Source organism: Gigantopelta aegis, chromosome 8 (assembly GCF_016097555.1).
Source record: "Gigantopelta aegis isolate Gae_Host chromosome 8, Gae_host_genome, whole genome shotgun sequence".
In the NCBI taxonomy this organism is placed as follows: Eukaryota; Metazoa; Mollusca; class Gastropoda; order Neomphalida; family Peltospiridae; genus Gigantopelta; species Gigantopelta aegis.
In genome coordinates, this window is record NC_054706.1 from 57145755 (window position 1) to 57158880 (window position 13126).

Below are 13126 nucleotides of genomic sequence, written 5' to 3' on the forward strand. Positions count from 1 at the left end.
TACAATACCACGTGGAAGTATGGGATTTTAAACGACCTCCATGGCATGGGCCTTAGAGGTCGACTTCCTATTTTTATTTCTCAATTTTTAAGAGATAGATCTTTTAAAGTTCGGGTGGGGTCGACATTGTCCGACATTCACCCACAGGAGATGGGTGTGCCTCAAGGTAGCATCCTGTCTGTAACTTTATTTTCTGTGAAAATTAACAGCATCTCCCAGTGTTTAACACCTGGTGTGGATTGCTCGTTATATGTCGATGATTTTCAGATTTGCTATAGATCGTCCAATATGAGTATCATTGAACGTAAGTTGCAGCTTTGTTTGAATAAACTTCATCAATGGGCAACTGACAATTCTCAAAGGCAAAAACGTTTTGTATGCATATCTGCCAGAAAAGAGGTCTCCACTTAGACCCTCAGTTGTTTTTGGACAAAAATCCAATTCCAGTTGTGGAGGAGACTAAATTTCTGGGGGTTATATTTGACAGGAAGCTATCTTTTGTGCCCCATCTCAAATATGTTAAAAAGAAGGGCTTGAAAGCTCTCAATATTTTAAAAGTTTTTGGTAATACAGAATGGGGAGCAGACCGAAAGGTTATGCTCCGTCTGTATAGATCTCTTGTAAGGTCTAAACTAGATTATGGATGCATTGTGTATGGGTCGGCATGCAAGTCTTACTTGCAGATGCTAGATCCTATACACAATCAGGGAATTAGGCTTTGTCTTGGTGCATTTAGAACATCTCCTGTAGACAGCCTGTACGTTGATGCACACAAATCTTGTTTGGGTGCTAGATGTGCCAAGCTTTCTCTGCAGTATGCTGCCAAGATTAAATCTTTACCAACACATCCAACACATGATGCGGTGTTTGATAACAAATATATGAAGTTGTTTAATGCAAGGCTGAATGCTATTCGTACATTTGGTCTTCGCATTAAGCGTTTTTTATCGCTTTCCAACATTGACTTAAATGACAGTTTGGAAACTCCTTCATATTTTGTTTTACCACCTTGGTGTATTACACCACCTAAAATTATGTTTCGTCTTTCGCATCTAAAGAAAGATCGTACAGATGCTGTTGTGTACAAACAGTTTTTCATGGAAATTCAGGACAATTACCGTGATTACATTACTGTGTAAACAGATGGATCACGGGATGGGAATTCTGTGGCTTGTGCTACAGTTTTTCCATCAGACACAATACTTTCCATGAGACTGCCTGACTCGGCATCAATCTTTAGTGCTGAAGTTTGGGCAGTCATTAGAGCCTTAGAAGAAATAAAGGATTCTAATGGATCCAAGTTTATTATTTTTACTGACTCCCTTTCGTGTCTCCAAGCTTTACGCAATATGAAGCTGGACCATCCCTTAATTGGGATGGTAATACGAAAGTGTGTCTTTTTATCTATTGCCAACAAAGATGTTGTATTTTGTTGGGTCCCCAGTCATGTTGGCATCAGGGGTAATGAAAAGGCAGATTCAGCTGCCAAGTCTGCTTTGGATTTGCCTCATGCCAGGGTTGGTGTACCTTATACTGATTTTAAAAATAATATCAACCAATTTATCTTTTCGACTTGGCAACGTGATTGGGACGGTGAGGTTGCGAGCAAGCTTCATGCTATCAAGCCAGTCTTGGGAGAGTGGCAGTCCTCCTATAGACAGTGCAGGAAGGATGAAGTAGTCTTGTGTCGTGCCCGCATTGGTCATACTCACTTGACCCATTCATTTATCTTAAAGAAAGATCCTCCACCTCAGTGTGAGTACTGCCAGTGTACTCTGACGGTACGCCACATTTTGGTGGAGTGTAAGCATCTTCATGAAACTCGAAAAGATATTTTTGGCCAAAGTAATGTGATGGAATCATTTCGTTTCCATCCAGAACGTATTTTACAATTTTTACGTGACACCGAGTTTTATTCTAAATTTTAATTATATATATCTGTGATATTTGTATTTTTACACAGTCCTTTACACTGTGTTTTTATTTAACTGTTGATTTTTTATATTCATGTTGATCATAAAAAATAGTTTGACACCCAATAGCCGATGTATTTTTCGTGCTGGGGTGTCGTTAAACATTCATTCATTCATTCATTCATTTTGGACCGGCCTCGGTGGCGTCGTGGCAGGCCATCGGTCTACAGGCTGGTAGGTACTGGGTTCGGATCCCAGTCGAGGCATGGGATTTTTAATCCAGATACCGACTCCAAACCCTGAGTGAGTGCTCCGCAAGGCTCAATGGGTAGGTGTAAACCACTTGCACCGACCAGTGATCCATAACTGGTTCAACAAAGGCCATGGTTTGTGCTATCCTGCCTGTGGGAAGTGCAAATAAAAGATCCCTTGCTGCCTGTCGTAAAAAGAGTAGCCTATGTGGCGACAGCGGGTTTCCTCTAAAAACAGTGTCAAAATGACCATATGTTTGACGTCCAATAGCCGATGATAAGATAAAAAATCAATGTGCTCTAGCGGCGTCGTTAAATAAAACAAACTTCCTCTTCTTCTTGTAAACTATGACCAACATAGCAGCGATCCAAAAGTTAACGAACTAAACAAAGATATAACCGGTAAAGAAATATCCGAAGCAATACACAAGTTAAAGAAAAATAAGGCTTGTGGTTACGATAATGTTTTAAATGAATATTTTATCAACTCCGGTGATGTCTTGATGCCATGTTTATTGCTATTATTTAATAATGTTTTTAAGTCGGGTCATTTCCCACATAGTTGGTCGGTTGGTTGCATTATTCTTATTTTTATAAAAAGAAATATTAACGATGTAGACAACTATATGGGGATCACTCTGGTCGGCTGCCCGAGGAAACGTTTTACTTCGGTTTTAAATGAACGATTATTAAAGTTGGATCAAGAAAATGGCATCATCACAGACGCACAGTTTGGTTTTAGAACAAAAATATGTCTACTATTGATGCTGCTTTCATTCTACAATCATTGATAAATAGGACACTGAAGAAAAGAAAACGCTTATATTGTTGTTTTATAGATTACAAAAAGGCTTTCGATTTTATTAATACACAGAACTTATGGTATAAAATGATCCAACAGGGCGTTGAGGGCAACATGCTGACCATTATACAGTCCTTATATGAAAGTGTTAAATGTTGCATAAAATATAAAAATGAAATGTCAGAGTTCTTTGCTTGTAAGAACGGATTATTTTAGGGTGAAGTTTTGTCACCAATCTTGTTCGCTATGTATGTTAACGATTTTGAAATATATTTGTCATCAGAAAATTTTCCTTGTATTGAAATATAGATTTTAAATCTATTTTTAATCATGTATGCTGCTGATATGGTACTATTAGCTGAAAGCGCAGAAGGATTACAAATAATGATTAATGCTCTCTCAAAGTATACTAACAAATGAGATTGCAGTCAATTTCAGCAGACACGCATGGCGACGTTCTAAACACCGGACTCATGAAATGCATTGAGCGAGATTTATGGTGGCCGTTATGGGTAGGTGACCGTTACATACAGGTGGCCGTTATATATATATATATATATATATATATATATATATATATATATATATATATATATATATATATATATATATATATATATATATATATATATACTCTTAAAAAAACAAAAGTAGGGGAACTCTAATAAGAATTTACAACTGCCAAAATGGTAAGGTATATTAGCTGTGGGAATGGGTTATATGATAATATTGATTTAACTGAGCAAACATTACAACCGGTAGTTCATTATTACAGTAGGTTTTTTGACCACTAAAGATCTTGAAGGACGATTGGAGTCAGAAGTGAAATTTGAAAGTTGACGTTTTTTATCAGTAAATTGCAAATTGAAACAATAAAAATAACTAAAAACAAAAGAATAACAACTGTATGATCAACAAAATGAAAAAGATTGACAGAAATAATATTCCACAGTGATTAATGGACCTTCCTAGAAATTGTCAAAATCGAGAATGACACCCCACGTACGTGTACGGGGCAACTGCGTGATGCATGTGCAAACTATGGAATATGTTTCGGTGTTTTGATAAACAGACGTCAACGTTCTTTACTACAAATGAATGAATGAATGAATGAATGAATGTTTAACGACACACCAGCACGAAAAATACATCGGCTATTGGGTGTCAAACTATGGTAATGCAAACAAACAAAGTGATGATCATCATCAATATAAAAATTCAAGATTTAAACAAAAACACAGTGTAAAGAACTGTGCAAAAATACAAATATCACAGATAGATACTGACTTTTATTCAACATTTCAATTTTGTACTGTATTGGCCATTCTCAAAGAGAATGATACACCCCTGCACCACGGTGAGGTTACAGCACGCGCAGGGGTTCTTTACTACGATGTCTATGGTCAAAACGTATGTTCGGTCTAATAGTTGATATTAATATTAATATTTCAGGTTCCCCTACTTTTTTGAAGAGTCTCTATCTCTCTCTATATATATCTATCTCTCTCTAGAGAGCAGAGAGAGAGAGAGAGAGATATATATATATAGATATATAGAGAGACTCTTCAGAGAGAAGAGAGCAAGAGAGAGAGAGTAAGATTTGAGAGAATTGAGAGAGATGACAGGTTCGTAGACTCTATGTGCAGCTGCATGAGGATTGTTTGCAACCTGTGTGTCGATCGTGAGTTGAAGACCGCACAGACTTAGAATTTCATTCGAGGCAATACCGGGTGGAACATCCATTTAAATCACCAACATTGAAAACAAAGAACACTGACAAAAACTCTCAGTGAGAAAATGTGTTTGATCTCTTTCATGGTATCCTTCCATTTGTTACACGTCCCATTTCTTACACAGCTTATAACAACATAGGCCATGGTTGAGTCGACTGCTAATCATATACCTTCTACTTATAGTATGCAATAACCGACTCCCCTTCTATTCACAATTACGACACAAGAACAGAATATATATATTCACCAAGTCGCCACTAATTGAAGTTCTAATCATTAATTAATAGTAGAAGAAAAAAAACCCTTGACAACTATGTTAGCTTGTCCATGTTATTTTTACATTATTTAGAGTTTCATTTCCGATTCGTGAGTACTGGCTTATTACGGCATACTACGATCATATATGCGATATTCAAACTGTAAACGTTTATCACATGAACTTGGATTTTTTAGTTTAAAGGTAGTACTAAACCAAATAACTTCCGGCTGGGTCAAAGTTCGAGATGCACCCAACTTTTGATAGAGAAGTGAACACCACAAGTCCTGTGATTGGTTATAAATGTGAGTGTGTTGGTTGTAAAAAATAATAGTTTCATCTGGGTAAAAAAAAACAATATGCAATTTTATTTCATCTAGTACCAATGTGTCAAGTAGCCTTCTGCTTGAAACATGTATGGGGTACCTGTGAAAAAAAGTACACGAATTTTGTGCGGAACTAGGGTAGTCATAGACATTACCCGTTATCTCAGAAACGAGCAGCTTGACCCTCAATTGTTTCTGATTCACTTTAAGTGTAAGGGGTGGTAGTATTTATATCCGTGGCGTTTATGTTGATTGATACGCTGCAGGTAGGAGTTTTAGCCACACATGTTACTATTGTCGTCTATGGGATTTGATTTGGTAGTATACACGTGTTATTTTCCCGATTTACAGTATGCATATCAATTTACAAATGTATACATGTATTATGTACCCATGTGATTGGTTTGATGGATATAATGTTGAATTGAATTAGACTAGACTGTTTCACTCAGTTTATAGGGGTTTGCTTAATTAGTTCCTAAGCTGACTGTGTAAGAACTGGGAATATGCAAGTGTGTAACAAATCGTGTGTGTAACAAATGGGAGACAACCTCTTTCATTGCCTAATATATTTTAAAATTAAAAGTTGTGATTATTTTGTTTTCTATGAATGTAACTTCTTGTGGGAATTTGTTTCCTACATGCCATGACCTTATATTTGCGCATGTTCGCTGTCATTGAACGTAAGTCCGGATTATAACCTAAATACCCTTTTCTTTCTTTTTTTGAAGAGTACTTTTAGAAACATTAGAGAGAGAGAGAAAAGAGAGAGAGAGAGAGGAGAGAAAGAGATGTGTCACGTTCGTAATCAAGTTTCATTTTCACAAAGTCGGTGTACATTCTGTGTTTATCATCCAGAAGACGATTATTTTTTTAAGTGTTTCTTATAAAAAGTAGAATGAACAACTAGTATTAATACAAGCTCACTACTAATGGCTAGATAAGTGCGACTGAAAGCAACATAAACAACAGAAGATAGTGGTCACAAAAATAGTATCTGACACCGTTTCTGATCTTCATGTTACTAAAATTTGGAATGACTAGTCAAAGACTGCAAATACGATAATATTATTGTGTTTATTACAAGTTATTTATTTCTGAGCCGATTGTTTTCTGAATTGCACACAAAAATAATTGTTGTTGTTGTTGTTTCTGTTGTTTGTTGTTTGTTGTTATTTTCAAAACCCAAAACACTTTAATTTTGTTTTACTTACGTCAAATCAAACTTAAATTATTTACCTAAAAACAATGTTCATGGAGGCTGGGAAGGACTATAGGTTGATATACGTCAAAATACATAATATGTTAGGTCTACGGTGTCACGAAATCATGTGGATGCAGCGAATTAAAGTTATGTTTTTACTAACATAATGGTGTTTAATTAAACTGTGACTACATAAGTTTTTGAAACCTCTGTAAACTGGAAATCCTCGGGTTTAAGTAAAATGTTTGGTTTTAAGAGGTATCCAGATGAGAGGTAAAGTTCTGTATTGATTTTTAAAAAGAGACCTTTATAGTTTTAACATATTCTAGAATCAAACAGTGAACATTAAGTACACACACACACACACACACACACACACACACACACACACACACACACACACACACACACACGTGTGTGTATATGTATATGTATATATATATATATATATGTATATAGGTGGGAACAAAAATACTATACTAATTAACTTTTGTTTTTTAATATCACCATGATCTGACTTTTACGGAGCCACATCACGATTCGTCGTTAGAACTATTGTACTGACATCAGAAACGCTTTTGTCATTTATAAGAGTGTTGGGGGTTGGAGGGGTAGGGGGGTATACCACCGATTGTCTTAATTTGTTTCATTTTCCTTTGAATGACAGGAGCTCGGGTTTTTCCGAGTCTCTAAGAAGTCTTGGTAATGGAAGAAAACAGTGGAGGAATAGCAGTTGTAGGTGTTGGATGTCGCTTCCCTGGCGCAGACAACATAGAGGAATTTTGGCGGGTTTTATCAAATGGAGAGAATCACGTCAATGAAATTCCTCGCAAGAGATGGAATTTAGAAGCATTTTATGATGATGACGCCGACGCACCTGGCAAGATGTATACCAGAAGAGCTGGTCTTGTTGAAAAGTAACAATAATATTTTATTATTATTATTATTATTACTACTATATTATTAAGACAAGGATAATGATGACGACGACGATGATGATGATGATGATGATGATGATGTTGACGATGATGATGTTGATGGTATTGATTATGATAAAAGAATTAGTAATGTATACATAAACTGTAAAAACAAATTAAAAAATCCATGATAATTACTAAAACTACAGAATATGTAAATGAACACTGGCAAAGGGACAGACTGTTTGCTTAAAGACACCAATGTGTCCACAAACAGCGTGCTTGAACCAGAAATGGATAAAAGCACAGCAATTAATTAAATGCAGAATTACTAGAGGCACTCCTTATGAAGTTGTATGCTAAAGTCTTTAGTACATAACGTTAATGTTTATAAGCATGTAGCCAATATTACTCGTCTTATGACCATTCTTTACGTATTCGTGCTGGGGTGTCATTAAACATCTATTCTATTCTATTATTTAAGTATACACATTTGTATTGCAGTTTTGATCAGTTTGACAACAAGCTGTTCAGCATCAGTGAAAAGGAGGCTGAAAGGATGGACCCGCAACAGAAGTTTATCCTCGAGTGTGTCTTTATGGCTTTACAGGATGGCGGAATTACCAGACAAAATGTACAGGGTTCAAACACTGGAGTCTACATAGGTGTGTGAATTACAGTGGTACCAGATGCAATGAGGGGATGTGAATGAGTGGGGTGCAAGCAATGGCATTTCATTATGCGTCCATAGCCAGTTAGACCTGCAGAGGAACAAACATCCCAACAAAAATATCAACCATGTGAAAATTAATCAAATTGGATGTATCAGTTTCATTTTGCTGTCGAGCTTTGTACTTTTAGTATTTAGTAGTCTACAGAACTATTAGACCAATAAAACCTGACAATGAGACAGTGCCTGTCCTCTTGTCGTAAGGCTCCAGCAGACGCTCATAAATACGGGGTCAGTTCTATGTTCCTTCAGCTAGGTTTAGGGTTAGACTTCGCTGAGGGAACATAGAGCTGAGAGACAAAAAATAACTTGATATCAAAGATACAACAAATAACAACAGTTATATAATAAGGTCCTGTAGGAAAATAAATTCGAAACAATCAGATCAATACCGTCCATCGATAATAAACTACATTGTGGATAGATTTAGTTAATTCTTGGTCCAAGATATATAAATGTTTTTAAAAGTAAATGTTCGAAACGTCTACTGACGTTTTTCTCATCTATATTGGCGAACCTATGGGAAAACAAATTTAGAATAATTAACCATGGTTATTAACGACCATATCCATCATTGACGATTTTACATTTGCAGTTTGTTCCATAGTTCAATCATTTGAAGTAGCAAACTACTCAGTGACACTTTATAAAGAGTTGTGTATAAACGCATATACATTAGCTTCTATCAGCTTTCAGATAACTTTGGTAGTATCTGCATTGATAAAATAGATTACTGTTGTCTGTAATTCTTTAATTAATGGTATTTGCAACATAACATTTACATGTCTACCTTTGATGTTACCTGTAAATACATCGCGATATATTTAATCTGAATAACTTACTGGTATGATAAACCAAACATCACTAAAATATCTTCTTCTTTTAAAACAAAATGCACGTATAAACATAAAAAACAATGTGACATACCAAGATATCTTCTTACTGGTATAGAAAACAGAACGAAAAACCGTTACCGCAAAAAACAAAACAAATATCACTGAACAAAATAAAATTAAAGACTATTTGTAATATTTGTTTGATATTGCTATAAACAATAATTCATATTCCAGGCGTTATGAATGATGACTACAGCAGGCTGACTTCCAAAACGGATTTGAATCACTACAGTGTAACTGGCGGCTCCACCAGTATTATGTCAGCACGTGTTTCGTACACCTTTGATCTGCGAGGACCATGCATGTCAGTAGATACAGCCTGTTCGTCATCTCTCGTAGCAATCCACCAAGCTATTCTGGCACTTAAATCAGGTATGTTGTTGTCACTATCTAATTGTCTGTCTGTTTGTTTGTTTGTCTGTTGCCTATTAAAATACAATGACAGAACATTGTGTCACCACCATTTGGCTTCAAAATACAATCGGTTTTAGACATTGCACATCTGACTGTCCATCCATGAATCCATCTATGCATCTATATGCTGTGTATCTATTCATCTCACCATCCATTCATCTGTTAATGTTTTAATCCTGGCTCATGATAAACAGTAATTTGTGTCAATAGAATACAATATTATAAAAACGAATTTAAATTCTCTTTACCATAGGAGACTGCAACATGGCTGTATGTGGAGGAGTGAACGCCTTGTTGACTCCCTCGATCTTCATACAGCTTAGCAGAGCCCGGATGCTCTCACGGACTGGACAGTGCCAAACCTTCTCTGCCAGAGCAGACGGATACGCACGAGGAGAGGGATGTGGGATTGTCCTCCTGAAAAGACTCTCTGACGTAAGAGAATATATATATATGATCACTTATAATAACGTCCATCTAATATAGGACTATTCATTTATTACATTTTCCTTTTCCATATATCCGACTAATTTATATCTGTTTATTTTAATTATTCATTCACAAGAGACTGATAAGACATTTAAAGATATATTGTAGCATTCCATTGATCTATTTAATGGCCCAACGAAGTATTACCTGAAAATATATATAATTGATTTGTACCTAAAACACTTTATTTAACCATCTACATAACCACCGTATCCCACATATTAATGGTATTTTGTAAAAGTAATTGAATTACGGCGATGGTCCATAATTCAGAACAAAATAACGGCGATTTGGAGCACATACGTCATACGTATGACGTATTTATATACTACTCAAAAGAATTTAAGGGTCAAAAATTTATAACCAAATAAGTTTCAGAGTGTATTAGATTGATCATGTAAACTACACCAAAAATTTAATTTATTGTTCATATTTACAAAAACCCACAAATAAACGTCACTGTATACAAGAAAGTCACATGACATGCTGTCAAAGTTGAAGGTTGTCAAACATGGATTTTACACATTAGAACATTCGTTTAATAGTGTGTGAAACCACCCCTGGCGCGAATACACTCGACACATCGTTGCCTCATGCTGTTGATCAGACATCTGAAGAACTCTTGGGGAATGGCCTGCCACTCTGCCATAAGAAGTTGACCCAGATCATGAAGGTTGGCCGGAGGGGCATGGAATCCCGAACTCTCCTGCCTAATTCGTCCAGGCTCTCTATTGGGGAGTCAGGCGAATATACAGATACCTGTCTGAGAAAGCAGTTACCACCCTGGGATGGGGTCTGGCATTGTCATCCTGCAGAACTGCCCCGCCGCCAATCTGCTGAAGGCCTGGGAGCCCAACCGGATAATCTCATTCAGATAGCGGATTCCATTCAGATTGCCATCCACCACATTGAGGGGGGTCCTGTGGTGGATATAGATGCCGCCCCACACCATGACGCTGCCACCACCGAACCGGTGACGTTGTCTAACGTTAACGTCAGCGAAGCGCTCCCCAGGACGTCTGTAGACACGAACCCGACCATCGTTGAACTGGAGACTAAACCTGGACTCTCAGTGAACATCACTCGACCCCACTGAAACGTTGCCACCGCAGATGAAGCGTGCACCATGATGGCCGTTCTGTGACGTGGTAGGAGTGGTGGTCGAACAGCCTGGCGAACGTCAGCTCTCAGACGATTGCGTATGGTTTGATCAGACATTCGATTCCAGTCGCAGTCCGCAGATTGTCACGTAATCGGCGTTTTGCGTTTCCATAGAGCCATACTGATGTAGTGGTCCTTCTATATCAGTCTTATTTTAATTATTGCTTGGTACCGTTGCCACAGTCGGCCAAGAGACTCTGACTGACACCAAGTCTCAGAGCAACATTTTCTTTGCGTATTGCCATCCTGAAGCCAAGCAATAGCCCTTCCTCGATCTTCCAGTTGACGTCGTACCATTGTCGAATTTGGAGTGTGCACCGTACACGAACGAAGTCCAATTATACGGAAAAGCATATGGAATAATGCAAATTTGTGAACCTGAAAAAGCAAGTTATGGGCACTTAGCAGACCTTTCGCTTTCGCCCTAATTTACGTGCATCTACATATTTTGTAGAACTAGTAAGTGTCAATGACGGCGATTTATGGGTTGCTTAGATAATTCAAAATGGAACAATACCAAATGACATTACGGCGATAATTGACAGCAGAAAACATGTACGTGATGACTTTTGAGTAGTATATATTTTGAGTCACGTGACATGCACCCAGCGAATAATAATAATGGTTTGCCAAGCTTCTGCAAAAACAGCGAGAACAAGCTAATTTGAAAATAAACATGTGCAGTGAATGGTTTTAAGCTTATACATTGATTTATTTTAGTTAAACAAACATTTTAAACAGGTACAACACCTACTAGTTAGTCATATACATCTATAGAAATTCCCAGTATATGCATAGGCCTAATTAGTCGATCAATTTATATTAAGCCCACTTTCCGCCCTGCCAAGTTCATTATTGTGCCAGTATGCCATAGCGTCATGGACAATAGCATAGTATGGCAATGTGTACCTAAACATTGTCTGCTATATTCAGGTCAGTAAAATAATGACGAGACTTATTCACTTTCACAACAAAAAAATGGATGATAAGTCAGACATTGTTTAAAATTGAAAGAAATTGTCGTGCTCAGTGGCTAGCAGAATATGTACTTCTATATGTTACACATCGCACGTTGGTAACGAATCCGCATTTTATAGATATCTCGTCCCAGAGTTCCAAGATTTAAAAATGAAAACTGCCAAAAGGGTTGAAAAGGATTTTTCTCTCTCGCTGTTTAATTAAATCATTAGGGATGATACAACAGTGACGTTTGGTATAACAAATGAATGTAATTTTCAAGTATAATCCAGTTTAGGGGAATAAGGCCTTAACATCTGTGATGTTTAAAAACAAAATGTTGTGTGAGATGCGGAATTATTATATACCCAGGTATATGTAACTTGTAGTTGCAAGTGAGACGAAATGGAAGAGCCAAAAAGCAAAATTATATACAAACACACACACACACACACACACACACACACACACACACACAGAGAGAGAGAGAGAGAGAGAGAGAGAGAGAGAGAGAGAGAGAGAGAGAGAGAGAGAGAGAGAGAGAGAGAGAGAGAGAGAGAGCGCGAGCGAGACAGAGACAGAGACGTAGATAGAAAGAAAGACAGAGACATACATAAACAGAGAACGAAAATGAGAAGAAAGAGACAAAGACAGACAATGACCGGTAGACACACATCGGTATTAAAATATCCTTCACCTTTTATATGGGAATTGGGCATTGGATAATAACTAAACATAATAGCATAGCATTATGTTTTGTAGGCCATTAAGGATGGTGACAATATATGGGCAACGATTGTCACAGGTACAAACCAAGATGGCCGAACAGTTTCTCCAATGACTGCACCATCTGGTGAACAACAGGAACAGCTTCTGAAAACTGTCTACGAAAAGGCTGGAATTGACGCAAGTGAAATAGACTACATTGAAGCACATGGTAAGTACAAAGTGACTATAAATGCAGTACACTAAATCAGTCGTAAAGACATCCGAGAATGTCGCTAAATTTCAAAAGAGATCTTGAACTGGGACACAACCTTCTAAAGTATCATTTAATTGTAATTGCATTAGTTTTTA

At 37.1% G+C, this 13126-nt stretch overlaps 1 protein-coding gene across 1 annotated transcript in view; it reads left to right on the top strand.

Moving 5' to 3' along the window:
* Window positions 1-13126, top strand: part of LOC121379738 — a 57541-nt gene that overhangs the window by 26909 nt on the left and 17506 nt on the right. The window contains exons 2-6 of the mRNA XM_041508387.1: window positions 7153-7402; window positions 7907-8067; window positions 9203-9400; window positions 9696-9877; window positions 12812-12986. Of these exons, the coding sequence (XP_041364321.1) occupies window positions 7191-7402; window positions 7907-8067; window positions 9203-9400; window positions 9696-9877; window positions 12812-12986 (928 nt within the window). The 5' untranslated portion in view covers window positions 7153-7190. The remainder of the gene's footprint in view (window positions 1-7152; window positions 7403-7906; window positions 8068-9202; window positions 9401-9695; window positions 9878-12811; window positions 12987-13126) is intronic.